Source organism: Desmodus rotundus, chromosome 4 (genome assembly GCF_022682495.2).
Source record: "Desmodus rotundus isolate HL8 chromosome 4, HLdesRot8A.1, whole genome shotgun sequence".
NCBI classification, from domain to species: Eukaryota; Metazoa; Chordata; class Mammalia; order Chiroptera; family Phyllostomidae; genus Desmodus; species Desmodus rotundus.
This window is the reverse complement of record NC_071390.1, coordinates 26464498-26482283: the sequence shown is the minus strand read 5'-3', so window position 1 is coordinate 26482283 and position 17786 is coordinate 26464498. Positions and strand designations below refer to the sequence as shown.

Below are 17786 nucleotides of genomic sequence, written 5' to 3'. Positions count from 1 at the left end.
AAGGAGAGGGATAATAGGGGATAGTGGGGGGCCATCAGGTTCATGTATGAAGGACACATGGACAAAGCCAAAGGGGGTAGATTCAGGCATGGGAGGCAGGGATGGGTGGAGCGAGGGGAGCGTGGTAGGGTGAAAATAGAGACACATATACTTGAACAACAATAAAAATAAATAAATAAATAACTTAGAACTAGTGAAAAAATGATAAAATAAAATGACTATATTATAATAGGAAAAAGAAGGGATTTTGTTATTTCAGAAGTCTGTTTCCAGAAAGGTGGTGATTGCGAAAATAAGAATTTGTGGGGAGGAGGTCAAAATTCGATCTGTCATAAAGCACTTCATGTCAGAAATTTCCTTTTTTAAAGTTTTTTATTGTTGTTCAAGTACAGTTGTATCCATTTTCACCTCACCACGCCCCACACCCCACCCATCCCGGCCTCCCACCCTTCAACCTACCCTCTTTGGCTTTGTCCATGTGTCCATTAGACATGTTCCTTGATGTCCCTTCCCCTATTGTCCCTCTCCCCTCTCCTCTCTGGTTACTGTCAGAACTTATTTTTAAACAGTATGGTCATGCATAGCAGTTTAGAAATATACATTATTTTGTCCTGTGTCAAAATCCCACTAAAATGATTATAACCTACTACAAATGAGAAGTAGTCTTTTAAAGCTAGATTGAGGAGGTCAGGAAACAGCTAACAAATCTCCAACCAATTTCTGAAACACAGAGAGCATGCGAAGGGGAGATAATGAACTCGATAGAGAGAATGAAATTGTGACCTCAGTGTCAGAAGAGGAAGATACACGAAGAGGAAAAGTTATTTGTGTGTCCCTACATCCCCATACGTTCTGGTATTTAGAAGTACCAAGGGTCAACAAAGGTAGAGGTAGACACAGGCTGAAAAAGGTAGCTCTCCCTGCCCAGGCCCCTTTGACTGCTTCTTTTGTCAAGTAATTGTTTTTGCCCAACACAATGAGGGGGGTTTACTCTCTGGAGACATGGAACCTGAGAGCCCTACACTCAGGGACACTGGACAACGACAGGCAAAGAGTGAGGTGTAGGGCTGAAAAGAAAGCTTTGGGAAGAATCTTTCTTGAACACAGAGACTCTTAACCTAACTGGGCTGGGGGAAATGGAGTAAGTGGAATTGTGTGTGTGTCTGTGTGTATTTTGCATGAGGCGGGCTTGGAGAAGTAAATTCTCTCTTTCCATCCCAGGAAATCAGATATTGCCTAAAAATATGTGAGTAAGAAATAAAGTGAATCATTGTTTAGAAATTGAACATTCATTTCAGGAGAAACTGCTAGAATGTTCATCTCGGTCACACTGTCGAGCTGGAGGATGGAGAGAGGACCATTACAAGTCGTACACACGCACAAACAACACGTACACACAAAACACACCTTGTCACTGAGTTTTTCAACCCACAGATTATTTTGATAGAAAACTAATACTTGATTTCCTGTTTTTCTTCCTGCAAAGACTGTAATTTCTTGACTTATATTCAGCTTATATTTTGAAACGTCATCATTTCTGTTTATATTATCATGTATGCTGACATATAGATATGGGTTGATCTTTGTTAAGTGTAGCTTGTAGGAGAGTTACAGGTATCTACTGTGGCAATTATTTCTTTTTCTCTAGGTGTATTTGGGGGCATATAACTGAACTGATGTTTATAATGATGTTGAGGCACCTTCATAGTGCTTCATATTCCCTGGACCAGTATGTAATTCTGGTATGCATTTTTCTCCTTTTCCATCAGTCTTTCTTGTGTCTTACAGCTAAAGTCCAGGAAGAGATTGACCGTGTGGTTGGCAGAGACAGGAGCCCCTGCATGCGGGACAGGAGCTCCATGCCCTACATGGATGCCCTGGTGCACGAGACCCAGAGATACATTGACCTTCTCCCCACCAGCCTCCCCCATGCGGTGACCTGTGACATTAAATTCAGAGACTACCTCATCCCCAAGGTAAGATTTGTTTCTCTTATACTGACCTCAGTGGTCTTGAAGTTCCCATTTTCACAGTATGGGTTTCATCCTGCACCAACACAAGGTGAGAGAAGGGCAGAAATCAGACATGTGGCCGCTTGATGGACTCCGTGTGGTTTCCAGTTCAGACTATAAACCTTTAAAACAGGTTTGGACACCTGGCACTGTAGGTCTTCCAGATTTGTTCTGCTCTTTTTCAAATCTGTTTATCTTTAGAGAGGAGGGAAGGGAGGGAGAAAGAAAAGGACAGAACATTGATGTGAGAGAGAAACTTCGACTCATTGCCTACACTCCCAGACCGGGGACCAAACCCTCATCCCAGGCATGAGCCCTGACCAGGAATTGAACCAAAGGAATTTTGCTTTGCAGGACAACACCCATCCAACTAAGACACACTAGTCAGCGTTGTTCTGCGTCTTTAATATTGTTTGGCTAATTTTAGCTGCTTACATTTCTAAATGAATGTTAGAGTCAGTTTGTCGATTTACCAAAACAATCTGCTGGGATTTTTATCAGGACGAAATTAGATCATTTGGAATTCCTAACATCATGACACATTGAATCTTTCAATGAATAGATATGGTATATGCTCCTAGTTGGGGTTTGGGGGCTTTTCAAAATTTCTTAATTTTTTTTAGGATGTTGGGCATTGGCTTGCAAATCTTTTGTTTCCTCTTTCATAGGTACTTAATGTTACTATTGTTACTATAAATTTTTAAATTCCTTTTCCATTTTTAAAATCTAATACTTGGGCCGATGCGCTGGAGGGAAGGAATGCGGCAGGCAGAAAACTTGGAAAGAAAAGAGCAGTGATCCCTTCCACCGAGAACGTGCTTTTTTCCGAGGAGCCGCAGTTGTGTGGATGCGGTTAGACTTTTTACACGGGGACAAGTTCTTCCAGCATTTTTACCTGCACGTTCGGAGACAGTCGGGCGCATAGGTCCTTTCAGCAGAACCTGCCTTAGGCACTTAATCTTACGTGGCTCAGGCACCCCAAGACAAAAAAAAAAAAAAAAAAGGCCCAAATGAAAGAACAGCTCAAAGCTCCAGAAAAAATACAACTAAGCGAGGAAGAGATAGCCAACCTATCAGATGCACAGTTCAAAACACTGGTTATCAAGACGCTCACAGAATTGGTTGAATTTGTTTGAAAAGTAGATGAAAAAATGAAGCCTATGCTAAGAGAAACAAAGGAAAATGTACAGGGAACCAACAGGGATGGGAAGGAAACTGGAACTCAAATCAACGGTGTGGACCAGAAGGAAGAAAGAAACATCCAACCAGAAAAGAATGAAGAAACAAGAATTCAAAAAAATGAGAAGAGGCTTAGGAACCTCCAGGACATCTTTAAACATTCCAACATCCTCATCATAGGGGTACCAGAAGGAGAAGAGGAAGAGCAACAAATTGAAAACTTATTTGAACAAATAATGAAGGAGAACTTTCCCAAACTGGCAAAGGAAATAGACTTCCAGGAAGTCCAGGAAGCTCAGAGACTACCAAAGAAGCTGGACCCAAGGAGGAACACACCAAGACACATCATAATTACATTAGCCAAGATTAAAGATAAAGAGAGAATCTTAGAAGCAGCAAGAGAGAAGGGGACAGTTACCTACAAAGGAGTTCCCATAGGACTGTCAGCTGCTTTCTTAAAAGAAACTTTGCAGGCAAGAAGGGGCAGGAAAGAAGTATTCCAAGTCATGAAAGGCAAGGACCTACATCCAAGATTGCTCTATCCAGCAAAGCTTTCATTTAGAATGAAAGGGCAGATAAAGTGCTTCCCAGATAAGGTCAAGTTCAAGGAGTTCATCATCACCAAGCCCTTATTATATGAAATGTTGAAGGGATTTATCTAAGAAAAAGAAGATAAAAATAGGAACAGTAAAAATGACAGCAAACTCACAGTTATTAACAACCACACCTAAAACAAAAACAAAAGCAAACAACTAGAACAGGAAAGAATCACAGAAATGGAGATCACATGGAGGGTTATCAGCAGGGGAGTGGGAGGGGAGAGAGGGGGGGAAAGGTACAGAGAATAAGTAGCACAAATGGTAGGTAGAAAATAGACAGGGGCAGGTTAAGAATAGTGTAGGAAATATAGAAGCCAAAGAACTTATCTGGGAGGAACCAAGATGGCGGCGTAGGTAGACACACTGCGCCTCCTCGCACAACCAGAACTGACAGAGAATTGAACAGCAAGGGGGACCAACACCAAGGAAATAGAAAATAAACATTCATCCAGACTGGTAGGAGGGGCGGAGACGGGCACCGGGGTGGAGAGGACTCCCGTGGCTGTGGCGGGACTGAGACTGGCGGAGTGTGGGACAAATGGTGCAGGCAGTCCGAGCACTAGCAGACCCTGCGGCCCCACATTTGCACAGATAAACCCAGAGGGCCCGACTCAGAGTGGCGGAGAACGGGGCAGGCAGAGTGGTGGGTAGCACCCTGCGGCACCACATTCGCCCACAGATAAACCGGACAAACGGCGGGCAGCGAAGCAGACCGCGCAACCCAGGGCTCCAGCTGGGGGAAATAAAGCCTCAAACCTCTGATTGAAAGCGCCCGTGGGGGTTGGGGCGGCAGCAGGAGAGACTCCCAGCCGCACAGGAGAGGTTGTTGGAGAGACCCACAGGGGCCTAGAGTGTGCACAGGCCCACTTACTCGGGAACCAGCACCAGAGTGGCCCAGTTTGATTGTGGGTATCAGAGTGAAAGATTGAAATCCGGAGGAGAGTGAGGCGGGCGCCATTGCTCCCTCTGGGCCCCTCCCCCACGTACAGTGTCACAGCACAGCGACCAGCATTACCCCGCCCCAGGGAACACCTAAGGCTCCGCCCCTTAAAGTAACAGACGTGCCAAGACAAACAACAACAAAAAAATGGCCCAAATGACAGAACACTTCAAAGCTCCAGAAAAAATACAACTAAGCGACGAAGAGATAGCCAACCTATCAGATGCACAGTTCAAAGCACTGGTTATCAATATGCTCACAGACTTGGTTGAATCTGTTCGAAAAACAGATGAAAAAATGAAGCCTATGCTAAGAGAAACAAAGGAAAATGTACAGGGAACCAATAGTGATGAGAAGGAAACTGGGACTCAAATCAATGGTGTGGACCAGAAGGAAGAAACAAACATCCAACCAGAAAAGAATGAAGAAACAAGAACTTGGAAAAATGAGGAGAGGCTTAGGAACCTCCAGGACACCTTGAAACGTTCCAACATCCGAATCATAGGGGTGCCAGAAGGAGAAGAGGAAGAACAAAAAATTGAAAACTTATTTGAACAAATAATGGAGAACTTCCCCGATCTGGCAAAGGAAATAGACTTCCAGGAAGTCCAGGAAGCTCAGAGAGTCCCAAAGAAGCTGGACCCAAGGAGGAACACAACAAGGCACATCATCATTACATTACCCAAGATTAAACGCAAGGACCTACATCCAAGATTACTGTATCCAGCAAAGCTATCATTTAGAATGGAAGGGAAGATAAAGTGCTTCTCAGATAAGGTCAAGTTAAAGAAGCTCATCATCACCAAGCCCTTATTATATGAAATGTTAAAGGGAGTTACCTAAGAAAAAGAAGATCAAAAATAGGAACAGTAAAAATGACAGCAAACTCACAATTATTAACGACCACACATAAAACAAACACGAGAGCAAACTAGGCAAACAACTAGAACAGGAACAGAACCACAGAAATGGAGATCACATGGAGGGTTGTCAATAGGGGAGTGGGAGGGGGAGAGGGGAGAAAGGTACAGAGAATAAGTAGGATAGATGATAGGTGGAAAATAGACAGGGGGAGGGTAAGAATAGTGTAGGAAATGTAGAAGCCAAAGAACTTATAAGTATGACCCATGGACATGAACTATGAGGAGGGAATGTGGGAGGGAGGGGGGTGGGCAGGATGGAGTGGAGTGGGGTGGGGAAATGGGACAACTGTAATAGCATAATCAATAAATATATTTAAAAAAAAAGAACTTATCTGTATGACCCATGGACATGAACTATAGGGGGGGAATGTGAGTGGGAGGGGGTGTGCAGGGCGGAGGGGAATAGAGGGGGGGAAATGGGACAACTAATACCATAATCAATAAAATATATTATTAAAAAAATAAAATAAAATCTAATACTTGGAATTATAATTGATTTTATTACTTTGATGACCTTATATGTAGCAACCTTGCTAAATTTAAAATCATTGGTGATAATTTGTCTTTAGATTGATCTGAAAATTCTACATATATTATCCTGCTATTTGAGCTAATATCTTTCTTTAATGCTTATTTCTGTTTTTCAGGGAAGAGGAGGTTTAATACCTCACTATTGAGAATGATGTTTTATGTACATTTTGGTAGACACTGGGGTTCTTTTAGATTTTATTTATTTATTTTTAGACAGAGGGGAAGAGAGAGAGAGGGGGAGATTGAGAAACATCAATGTGTGGTTGCCTCTTGGGCGCCCCCTTTTGGAGACCTGGTCTGCAACCCAGGCATGTGCCCTGACTGGGAATTGAATCTGCAACCCTTTGGTTTGAAGGCTGGCACTCAATCCACTGAGCCACACCAGCCAGGGTGGTAGATATTCTCTATTAGATTGGACAGTTTGCCTTCTTTTCTTATTCTCACAATTTTTTGTCATGAATCTGTACGTAATATTTTCATATCAATTTTCTACATCTTTTGGAATAGTTGTATATTGGACTCACTTTTCCCACTCAAAATATATATTCTAAGTATACACGCTCAGATGGATTTGATTTGCTACATATTGTTCAGGACTTCTAATTTATATTGATAAGAATATTTTGGTCTACAATTTTTCCTCTTCAAAATTTTCTTGTCATGTTTCTGATATAAGGTCTGTTGGACTCACCAATGCATGTGACAAATGTGCCATAATGTGTTTATTTTGATTGTCTTCTCATCTTCTTCTTGTGGCCACTTAGTCGTGTCTTTGAAATGCATGGCTTATTATTTGTCAATGTCTGGGACTATCAACGGAACACCTTGCAGTGATGTGAGGCTGATTTCTGCTTTTGGGGGGGGGGGGGCGGGGGGGTCCTATGTAAAGAATATTGGCCAAATAGACTTCCAGGAAGTCCAGGAAGCTCACAGAGTGCCAAAGAAGTTGTATTGAACGAGAAACACAGCAAGACACCTCATAATTAAATTACCCAAGATTAAAGACAAGGAGAGAATCTTAAAAGCAGCAAGAGAAAAGGAGAGTGTTACCTACAAAGTTCCCATGAGACTATCAGCTGATTTCTCAAAAGAAACCTTACAGTCAAGAGGGGGCTGGAAACAAGTATTCAAAGTCATGAAAAGCAGGGACTTACAACGTAGATTACTCTGTCCAGCAAAGCTCTCATTTAGAATGGAAGGGCAGATAAAGTGCTTCCCAGATAAGGTCAAGTTAAAGGAGTTCATCTTCACCAAGCCCTCAATATATGAAATGTTAAAGGGACTTATCTAAGAAAAAGATCAAAACCAGGAACAGTAAAAGGACAACAAACTCACAACTATCAACAACCGAGCCTAAAAAATCAAACAAAAACTAAGGAAACTAGAAGAGGCACAGAATCACGGAAATGGTGATCATAGGGAGGGTTATCAGCAGGGAGGGGATGAGGGGAAAATGGGGGATAAAGCTACAGGGACTAAGAAGCATAACTGGTGGTCACAAAATAGGTTAAGAAGAGTATGGTAAATGGAGAAGGGAAAGAACTTATATGTATGACCAATTCACATGACTAAGGTGGGGGGAATGCTGGAGGGAGGAGTTTACAGGGTGGAGGGGGTTGAAAGGGAGAAAAAAATGGGACAACTGCAATAGCATAATCAATAAAATATACTTAAAAATAATAGGCATACAATGTTATATTAATTTCAGGTATATAATACAGTAACTCAACATTTACTTTTTTGTACTTTTTTTTTGTCCTTGTATCTTTTAAATTTTTAACTTATTATTATTGTTGTCCAGTTAAAGCTGTCCCACCTGTTTCCCCATTGCTCTCCCCTGCCCCACCCCTCTCCACTCTCACAGTCAGTCCCCACTCCATTGTTCCCATGAGTCCTCTATTCATTTTCCTTGACTTGCCCCTTCCCCTTCTTTCCCATCAGTCCTCTCCCCTCTGATCACTGTCAGTTTATTCTTTATTTTCATGTCTCAGGTTCTATTTTGCTTGTTACTGTGTTTAGTTTACATTCAATCTTAGTTTGTATTAGCTTCAGGTGCTTAGCATCGTGGTTAGAACATCATATACTTTACAAAGTGTTCCCCCCTCAGAGACTCCAGTACCCACCTGCCACCACATACAGTTACTACAATATTATTGAGTATAATCCCTATGCTGTACTTTTACATCCTTGTGACTCTCCAACATTTATCTTATGATGTGCTCGCCACACGGAGTTTAGTGACCATCTGTCCCCATTCAAAGTTATCACACTATTATTGATTATGTTGCTCTTCACCTTTTTTATCCAACCCTCTACCACTCTGCCCTCTGGCAGCCATCAGTGTGTTCTTTGTTTCTATGTTTTTAAATTAAGACAATCTACATGGCGATGATAGCACTAATCGTTGCCACTGTACTTACTGTTGTTATCACAGATTTTTAAATTAGATCAGATGTCTACTTATAAAAGCCCTATGAACAGATAACTCCAGACATTTTCAGCTCCAACAGAGACTTCCATTTCAAACCATAATCCATATATGAGGTGAGTGAAGATTTAAGTGTAAAATAAAGTAGCTGGTGGGGTCATACACCAGTGTCCAAACATGGTGAAAAGCAGGATGGATTCAGAAGGTTAGACACCCTAGGACCCAGGGCCTCCGTTCTTCAAATGCTATTGGAATTCACGTTAGCAACAGCACTGCCACTGATCTTAAACTGATCATTGTTTATTACTTGTTCTCTCGGGCTCAAAATGCTCTGCCTTCTTTGGACCTAAGACTCCTCATCCATAGATCATAATTTTGGACTAAGTGACTTGCAACCTTTCTTCCAGCTCCATGACTTTTCCATAACTCAGTTTATCTTCTCTTCTTTCCAGGACACGACCATAGTAACATCTCTGACTTCTGTAATGCGTGATGCCAAACAATTCCCCAACCCAGAAACGTTTGACCCTGGCCACTTCCTGGATGAGAAGGGCAACTTTAAGAAGAGTGACTACTTCATGCCTTTCTCAGCAGGTAATACAAGTTTGTTTTCTTTTGTATTCAGAGGACAGGATACTTTGGGGGGAACAGCTGGAACTGGTGTAGTGCTCACTGTAGGACTGGTAGGATTGCTCTTTGTTCATTACCAGAAGCCCCACTGCCAATACCCACACACTTTCCTTCCTCATGGTGCAGCCTCACTGTGAGGCCAGATCACTGGCGCTTTGGAGAGTTGACTCACTTCTTCGAAATCAGAAATGAACTTGGAGCTTGGTGCTGAGAGAGAAGTACATGCATCCCAACCAAAAAGAACAGTGTTATGTAGAACTCAAAACTTCAGGGTGTGTTGGAGATTGATGAAGAGTAGGTATTCTTAGAGCAAGTGCAGAGGGTGTGAAGAAGGATCCTGAAACATCAGACTAGGAACAGAAAGTACTATCAATGTATGTGTGTTTCCACAAAAAGATTGATGGACACTCGAAATAGAAGTTACACTGTGGAACACTTAATGGAATATTTGGCATGGTGCTGATACTCAATAAATATTTGTTGAAAGAAGAGTACCTGTTTGGATAAGTTGGGTAGGATGTTAGGTGGATTGGATATATGTCCACCCTTTTTCCATGTGTTTTTCCAACTATTCTGCCTTCCCTCCCCCGTTCAACCACGAATCATACAATTACTGCACATTCTCTTTCTGGCATCCAGAAAATGAGCGTTCAAGGAGTATCTACTCTGTGTGTGTGTTATTTTCAGGAAAACGGATGTGTGCAGGAGAGGGCCTGGCCCGCATGGAGCTGTTCTTATTCCTGACCGCCATTTTACAGAAATTTACCTTGAAACCTGTGGTCAACCCAAAGGACATCGACATCACCCCAGTTGTCAATGGGCTTGCTTCTGTGCCACCTCCTTACCAGCTCTGCTTTGTTCCTGTGTGATGGAAGAGCAGACCTTCTGGCTGCTGCTGTGTTGTCCTCTACAAATCACACCCCTGGGGGCTTTGTTCACTTCCTTCCCACTTCACCCTCTTCCCAGGAATGTCTTCTCTGACCTGCCCTCTCACATCTCCCCATTCCCTCCAGTGAGCTTCCAGCCTCCATTCAAGAAAGTTTCCTGAGTTACACTTCACATGTTTATCTGCTATTCTTTATACTCTGCTACTGTCCATACTCAGATCCTCATGTGTAACCCAGGTATGATAATTACTGATGATAAGGTTCAAATGAACACATGAATGAGAAAGACATATAAATATTAAATGTTAACAGAAAAGTCTTTGGATACTTGTGTGTGTGTACGGGTATGTCCGTGATCTGTAGGAGGGAGAGAAAGAGTGACAAACAGAGAGAGAGAGAAACAGATAGATAGGAGGAACAGCAGGTAGAATACAATGGGAGGAATCAGGGAATCAGGGAGACCAAGGTGCCTAAGAAGAGTGTACTGTCTTGTCTTTTTATGTGTCAATAAGCCTTTCCCGGTATGGATATACCTACAACAATTATGAGAATTTTATTTAATATCCTTTCCTTGGTGGAAATGATTTATAGGAGTAGAAGTGAATGAATTCAGTACTTTCTGGTCATGATTCCTTGGGATTGCAGAGTGGGGAAGCGGAGTATTGAGGACTGAAAACCTTGAGACTGGAGGAGAGGTTAAAAAAAGGGTAATTTTTTGTAATCTGTTTTCATTTCTTTAACAATACTGGTCTCAACTAATATTTTTAACCATTTCAGGGAGTTGTTTTTTTTAAGATTTTATTTATTTATTTTTAGACAGAAGGGAAGGGAGGGAGAAGGAAAGGGAGAGAAACATCAATGTGTAGTTGCCTCTCACACACTCTAACTGGGGACTTGGCCTGAAACCCAGGCATGTGCCCTGATTGGGAATGGACCCAGCGACCCTTTGGTTTGCAGGCCGGTGCTCAAACCACTGAGCCACACCAGCGAGTTCAGAGGGTTTTATTTAATGAAATCGTTTTATGTGTCAGTCAAGTGAGGTTAAATAGATAAAAACTCAAGGGACATACATCTTCCTTACCCTGCTCAGAGGAATTGTAGGGGCTTGGGAGGAGGGGGTAAGTCGGTATCAAGAATGGATTCAATTTCAAATGTTTCCTCATCCAAGCTTGTACCCCCATAGACATCCTTGAACACCTGGAAGGGCTAATAGTAGAGAAATGATGTAAGTGACTTATTGCTCAGGATGGATGGTGTGATCCTTAGGCTTCTAAGAGGCTGGCTGGGCTAAAAGTATAGCCCAAGGCCTGAGTCATATTTTTTTCACATAGATTGTTTTCCTTCTAAAAGGAATTTGTATTTAGTATGGGTTAACTTTTTCATAAATCGCTGATCACCTTACTACTCAGAGATAAAAATGGTTAACATTTTCATGTAGTTTCTTTGTTTTCTTTTATTACCTCTCAAAAATGATGACAGTTCTGAGATAATTTCAAAAGTGGAAAGAGAGAAAGCAATACATACCATGATGAAAATCACGAGCTTGCAGTCAAACTCCTGAGTTCAAATTCTGGCTCTGGCTGTAGATGGGTGACTTTGAGCACGTTTTCTTTGATTGTTTAGGCTGTTCCAGTTGTCCCGATGTTTCCCCCTAGACCACCTTCACCCAGCTGCCCCCCACTTTTGTAGTCGATTCCCACACTATTGCCCACGTCCATGGGTCCTTTCTATATGTTGACGAATCCCTTCTCCTTCATTCAAACAGTTTTCACCTTCCTCCTCCCCTTTACCAGCTGCAGTCTATTCCATGATTCTATGTCTCTGGTTCTATTTTGCTATTAGTTTCTTTTGTTCATTAGATTCCTCTTATAAGCGACATCATATGGTATTTCTCTTTCACCAACTGGCTTATTTCACTTAGCATACTGGTCTCCAGTTCCATGCATGCATTTGCAAGAGGTAGGAATTCCTCGGGCAAATATCAGTAAAGGTAGAAAGAGAATAAAGAATATTTTAAGAAAGAAAAATAACTATGATGCGACTAAAGTAAAGAAAAATGATTTTGAGAGGATAGAGGGAGGAGAAGTAATACGAGTGAGGAATAGAAACAAGGTGAAGAAAGGGAAAATAAAATTTGAAATGAAAATCAGAAGGGGAAGGAAGCAGGCAAAATGGGATAAGTAAATGGGACAGAATAAAACAAGACTTGAAATAAAAATACTGAAACAATAGGAACAAAATTGAGGAAAAAGAAAAAGTGTTCAAAAGCTATGCAAAAGAAAAACACAAATAACGAAAAGAATGAGGTGGAATTCATCTCAGCGGAGTTTGGTGCTGGCCTGCCAGCTCCTCCTTCTGGCTACATCTCTGGTAATATCCCCTGCGGTCCCCATCTAGCTCTAGGCAGCCTGTTCAAGGCTACAAGTGATCCACAGTCTTTGGCTGTCTCCTTCAGGCTTTGCTGTGTCTGGGATGGACCTCTCTGCTCTGAACTGCTGGCTTTTTATCAGCACAGGGCCCAGGGGTGGGTTATTCAATGTCTGAAAGCAGCGCAGGTACCACCTCCACCTGTCTCTATCTGCAGTTCTGCCATTAGTCTTAGCCTTGCCACTGACCCGTCTGTTCCTGAGAGGACCTCTAGTGCAATTGGGAGGATGAGACCCCTGGATCATCCCCTGGGAGGCACAGTTCAGTTTTCAGGGAAGATGCAGGGAATGTTCCCCTGCCCCCTGCCCCTGTGCCACACACTTAGTCTGTCCTCGATTATTTCCAGGAATGTACAGTTTCTGATGAGTTACCTGTCCATTTCAATGAGGGTCCAATGTGTGTAACAGGGTCAGCTCTTTCCTGCTTGGTGCTGACGGCAGCTCTGAAGAAGATCTGAGGCTGGATGGAGCCCTGAAAATCCCTTGTTGCACCCATTTGTGCTCCCTCTGCCCAACTGGTTTCAATGGAACAGGACCCAGGGAACCAGTGTGGCTTGTTGGGCTGAGAAAAGTTCAGAAAGTCCCTGATAGGAGTTTCTCTTTCTTTCCCCTGTGGAAAGGTGCCCTGCAGGGGATCTTGGGCCTGGCAGGACTGTTCTGCAGAGTTTCCCTGTTGGATGTGCTGTTTGCAATACTGCAGGAAACGGGTGGGCACACCTGTCTCTTCCCAGAGATTTGTACCCTCCTGGGGCAGGGTCTGCCTGGCTGCAAAGAATCTTAGGGGCTCAACTCTTGCCCAGCATATCCCAGCACACTGCCTTTGCATCACACAGAGTCCAGACTTCTATGTTCTGCACAGCTCCCAGGCTGCTCATTGGCCAAGCTGGGTGGGCCTCAGCAAGCCCCTTGTTGAGCAACTTTCTGATCTCTCTACCCAGCTGGACTCAGTGGGGACAGACTCGGAGATCTAGTGTGGCTTGGAGCAGCTGAGAAAATTTCAGAACCAGTCTCAGAGCAATTTTCCCATTCTGCAAGGTTCCTCTCCACAAGCCACAGCAGTAGCAGCTGATTAACTCATGATGGGGAGCAGGGTGCCTCTCACAGACTTGAGACTGGGGAAACTGGTTTTCTTCCCTATTTCATTCAACAAGATCTCTGTTCAGGTCTCCCCTCCCTATGTTGTGTCAGTCCCTGATATCTCTGCCCCAACACATCATCACCATATCCCACACTGTGCACCAGCGAAGGAATTTGGAGGCTGTGCTTCTACATGGCACCGTTTGGAAAACATCTCATTTTTAACGGAGGGCAGAGGACTTTACACAAAGTAGGAAACTCTGATGCTGAAGTTATGGAGATAATATTATGAGGTTTAATTGTACTAAAAGTGTCTCGATGTGCCAAAACACAGAAAATGATACAGTGGTGAAGGAAATATCCTCTTACATGAGGACTCTATGGAAATGAGGAGGAAAATGGGAAAGTTACATTAGCAAGAGAAATCATGTTCATGAGGGAATATTTGTTAGCCCAAAAGGGTATATTTAAAAAAAAATTATTTGTGTATAACTTTTTTATTTAGAGAATACATCTCTTTAGTAGATAAAGATTACAATGTTGTTGAGTCATTCTTCAAATTGCAGATGAATTTGAGAAGAAATATCTTTTAACAACAAAAAAATTATACAGGGTCCAGCACAAATAAAGCCTCTTTTTTATTACAAAATCTTTTGTTACAAAATCATAACCATGTAATTCTGTCGAATAACAATCTCACACCCAAGCACACCATATGGCATTTTCAGTGAAATGTTCAAATTGAAACTATAACTTATTACATCCATAACATTACCCTGCGAACCACACTCAAGAAAGCGTTACTTCTGCCACACCCTGTATATTTATCTGGACATGGAAGGCATATCAAGTGATATCTTTTCAGAGAAAGAAGAAGGCTAATTCTTTCCAGATCCTAAGACAACTCTGCTTATTCATCTGGTCTGACCCAATACAGGAACACTCCACCATAGCAAGGAGAACAATGACCTCTGCCCTTTAATTCTACGCTCTTTAAATACTTTTAAATCTTACTGTACCATAATGTAATTTGAATTTAATTCATTCAATGATAGGAAGATGTATCAGTGATGGAAATTTTTCATGTGCATGGTCTAGGCAGGCGAAGAGTGGGATAGTTGTCAGTGTTGCCTGGCAATGGCTCCCCGGATGTTCATCCCGCCCATCATCTGTGATCTTACCTGTGACTTCCAGGTGCTTCAGCAGGAGTAGGACTCTGCATTTCAGGGAGGAGCTCGTGGTCTCTGTTCCTGTACCAAGCACATCCAGTATGGTGCTGATCAAGAGGTCCATGGTAAACACAGACTGTTTAATGTGCTTTTCCTAGGAATGATGTACTAGAATTACTTGAGAAATAAAAGAGCCTTAGAGATACCATAATATAACTCAATACAACATCTTTATTTGCTTAACTTCCTTATTTGACAAATTAAGTCAGACATTAGAGAGTGTAATTGCTGAAAATAAAGTTAGATGAGTTGTTAAGTTCATTCAAATAGTTAAAATAGAATCAGGGTTACAAGCTTTCAATAAGTTCTTTCCGCTTTCTCAGTTTCTCATCCATGAGAGCTAATCAGTTCTTTCAAACATAATTTTTATCAAGTCATCATGGCTACTCACTGTCAGTTCTAGCATCTCTTGTCTATTTTATCGTGTCTAAATTTCTCATTCAGGCACCAGAACCACCCACCCCACAACTGCATCACTATTCCCAATGTCACCAGTCATTACACCCATGACAGTTCCTCAGTTACAATCAAGATAACCACTGAGAATTCCACACACTCGATCATCATTCCCTAACCTATTGTGTCACTTCTGTTAATCTAAGCCAGTATCCCCTAAAACTGCCTCATCTGGGAAGATGTCCTACTATCTTTCCAAAGGTAAGCCTTTCTTGATTCCTATCCATTCCTGTGTTCCCTCACATGTTGCATCTTGCATTCATGAAATTTAGTTTATGAATGACAATGTTGTTTACCATTAACCTTAAATGTGTGTGCTTGTTTGTATGTATGTGTTCAATCTGTTCTAAATAAATAACAGCTAACAAGGTAAATATAAAGTCTTGTAAGTCATTTTAGTGAGAATTTAGAACTATCTCAAGATATCAAATATGGTTTGTACACGTAAGAAGTTAATACCTCTTTAGGGAGAAGCATTGGGCGTTTTTTTTTAGATATTATTCATTTATTTTTAGAGAGTATAGAAGACAGGAAGAAAGAGAAGGAGAGAACCATCAGTGTGAGAGAGAAACATAAACACTGATAGGTTGCCTCTCACCCATACCCCAGCGAGGCACCAAACCCACAACCCAAGCATATGCCCTGACTGGGAACCAACCTGTGACCTTTGGCTTTGTGGGATGATGCCCAGCCCACTGAGTCACACCACTGAGGGCAAGAAGCATTAGTTTTAACATCCCAATTTCACAGGAAAGATCAAAACTAACCCATGAGTCACGGCATCTGCAAAGATGAAGTTGCATGGTCATTTGTGCCTCTTTCATTTTAATCAGGAAGGAGTTAATAAAGTCTCGAGGGGTATTGAGATCCAGGGATTCCTGGTGTTCTTCTTCTTTCTCCAAAGGAAATGTATTATTTTCTGCAATGTTTTTAAATAATTCATTATGACTTCCTGGAAGATAATGTATTAAAAAAGGGAAAGCATTGTAGAGCTGAAAGAATAAAAACCATTCATTAATTCACTCAGCCAACCTTTACAGGCCTATAGTGCACATCAGAGACTTTGCTATATGTTGAGGAAGTAAAGATGGATAGGGCTTGAAAGACAGGGAACTGATAAAATGACCAGAGTTACAGAACTCTCAAGTGACAAAGCAATTCCACAACCATTTGCATTCATTTCCTAACCATAAGTCTCAGAAAGAATTCAGGAGCATACCACCCTTTTCCAAAAGGGGCTATGGAGCTTCAGAAAGGTCAGTCCACCAGTCTAAGACCAAACTAGTGACAGAGCTAGAAGCCAGTGTTCTCCCCAGGATACCCTACACATATTTCTACGGGCATCTAAAAAGTTTGTGGCATTCATACCCTTGTTTTGTAATGGATAAAGAGTGCATCGGGGAGATTAAGAGAACGCCCAAAGTACTTAGCTTATTTTCATTTAGGCACTTACACCCTGCAGAATGTGCACATTTTACCCTTACTCACTGGGCATTCCCAGTCCCGCAGTGTATTGACTTTGCTTTAGCCGGCGCCTTCATGATTTAGTAGTACCCTTGGTAGGCACTGAAACCATTTATTCAGTCTGGTAGCCTGTAGCAAACTAGATAGAGAATTGAGGAATCTAGATGCTAGGTCTAGTTCATTCTTTGTCTTGGCTAGGCTACTTTGGAAATCATGCATCCTATCTGTGAGTGATAGCTCCTGTTCTAGAAAACGGGGAGTTAACTATTTGTTCACCAGGGTCTTTTAGAGGTGGAACATCTCATGACCTTATCATCCACACTGGATTTTAGTTGTTATGACTGTATAAGATAGGCCACTCTGATATACATCATCTGACAGTGTGTTTTACTATAGTAAGAAATACATACACTTCACACCATCACTCTCTTCATCTGTATGTGTAAAAATCAGAAAAATAGTTTTTCAAATACATACCTTGTTATCATGATGCACTATAACATTTTTCTTTCTACTACTGTATCTCATTTTTTAAATTTAATTTTAACATGCTGAATTAATTTGATAACTCACTAATTGTTTATAAATGATATTCTGATAAATACTTCAGGCATTTCGAAATAGGGCAAAGGGATGGGGTAGGCATGAGCAATAGATTAGTCTGATAATTATTTGCTACTTAAAGAGAACTTGACTTTACCTATACCCAGATGGTGTTGAGAATTCTGAAGTTTTTGTGAAAACTGTTTATCATGTTTAGAAATTGCCCATCACTGTTCTCCAAATGGTTCTGGAAGATAATGGAGCAGATCACTTGCAGGGAGCACAGCTCAGAAGGAAGGAAGGATCACAGGGAGATGCTAAAAACTATAAGAGTTAAAAGTTAGAGTAGAATTTTCATTTAAATCTCAAGTAGACTGTTTAAAATAAGTGAAAAGGAATACTCTGGTTTCTCTTCAGATGGTATAAATCTTTTGCCTTTTACAAAAATAATTAAAAAGGGTT

General features: G+C 41.6%; 1 protein-coding gene across 1 annotated transcript in view; it reads left to right on the top strand.

Annotated features, from left to right (window-relative positions):
* The window catches only part of LOC112307379 (cytochrome P450 2C18-like), a 35717-nt gene extending 25265 nt beyond the window's left edge, over positions 1–10452 (top strand). Inside the window, exons 7-9 of the mRNA XM_053922802.2 lie at positions 1789–1976; positions 9065–9206; positions 9930–10452. Of these exons, the coding sequence (XP_053778777.1) occupies positions 1789–1976; positions 9065–9206; positions 9930–10111 (512 nt within the window). The 3' untranslated portion in view covers positions 10112–10452. The remainder of the gene's footprint in view (positions 1–1788; positions 1977–9064; positions 9207–9929) is intronic.
* Positions 10453–17786: the final 7334 nt, after the last annotated feature.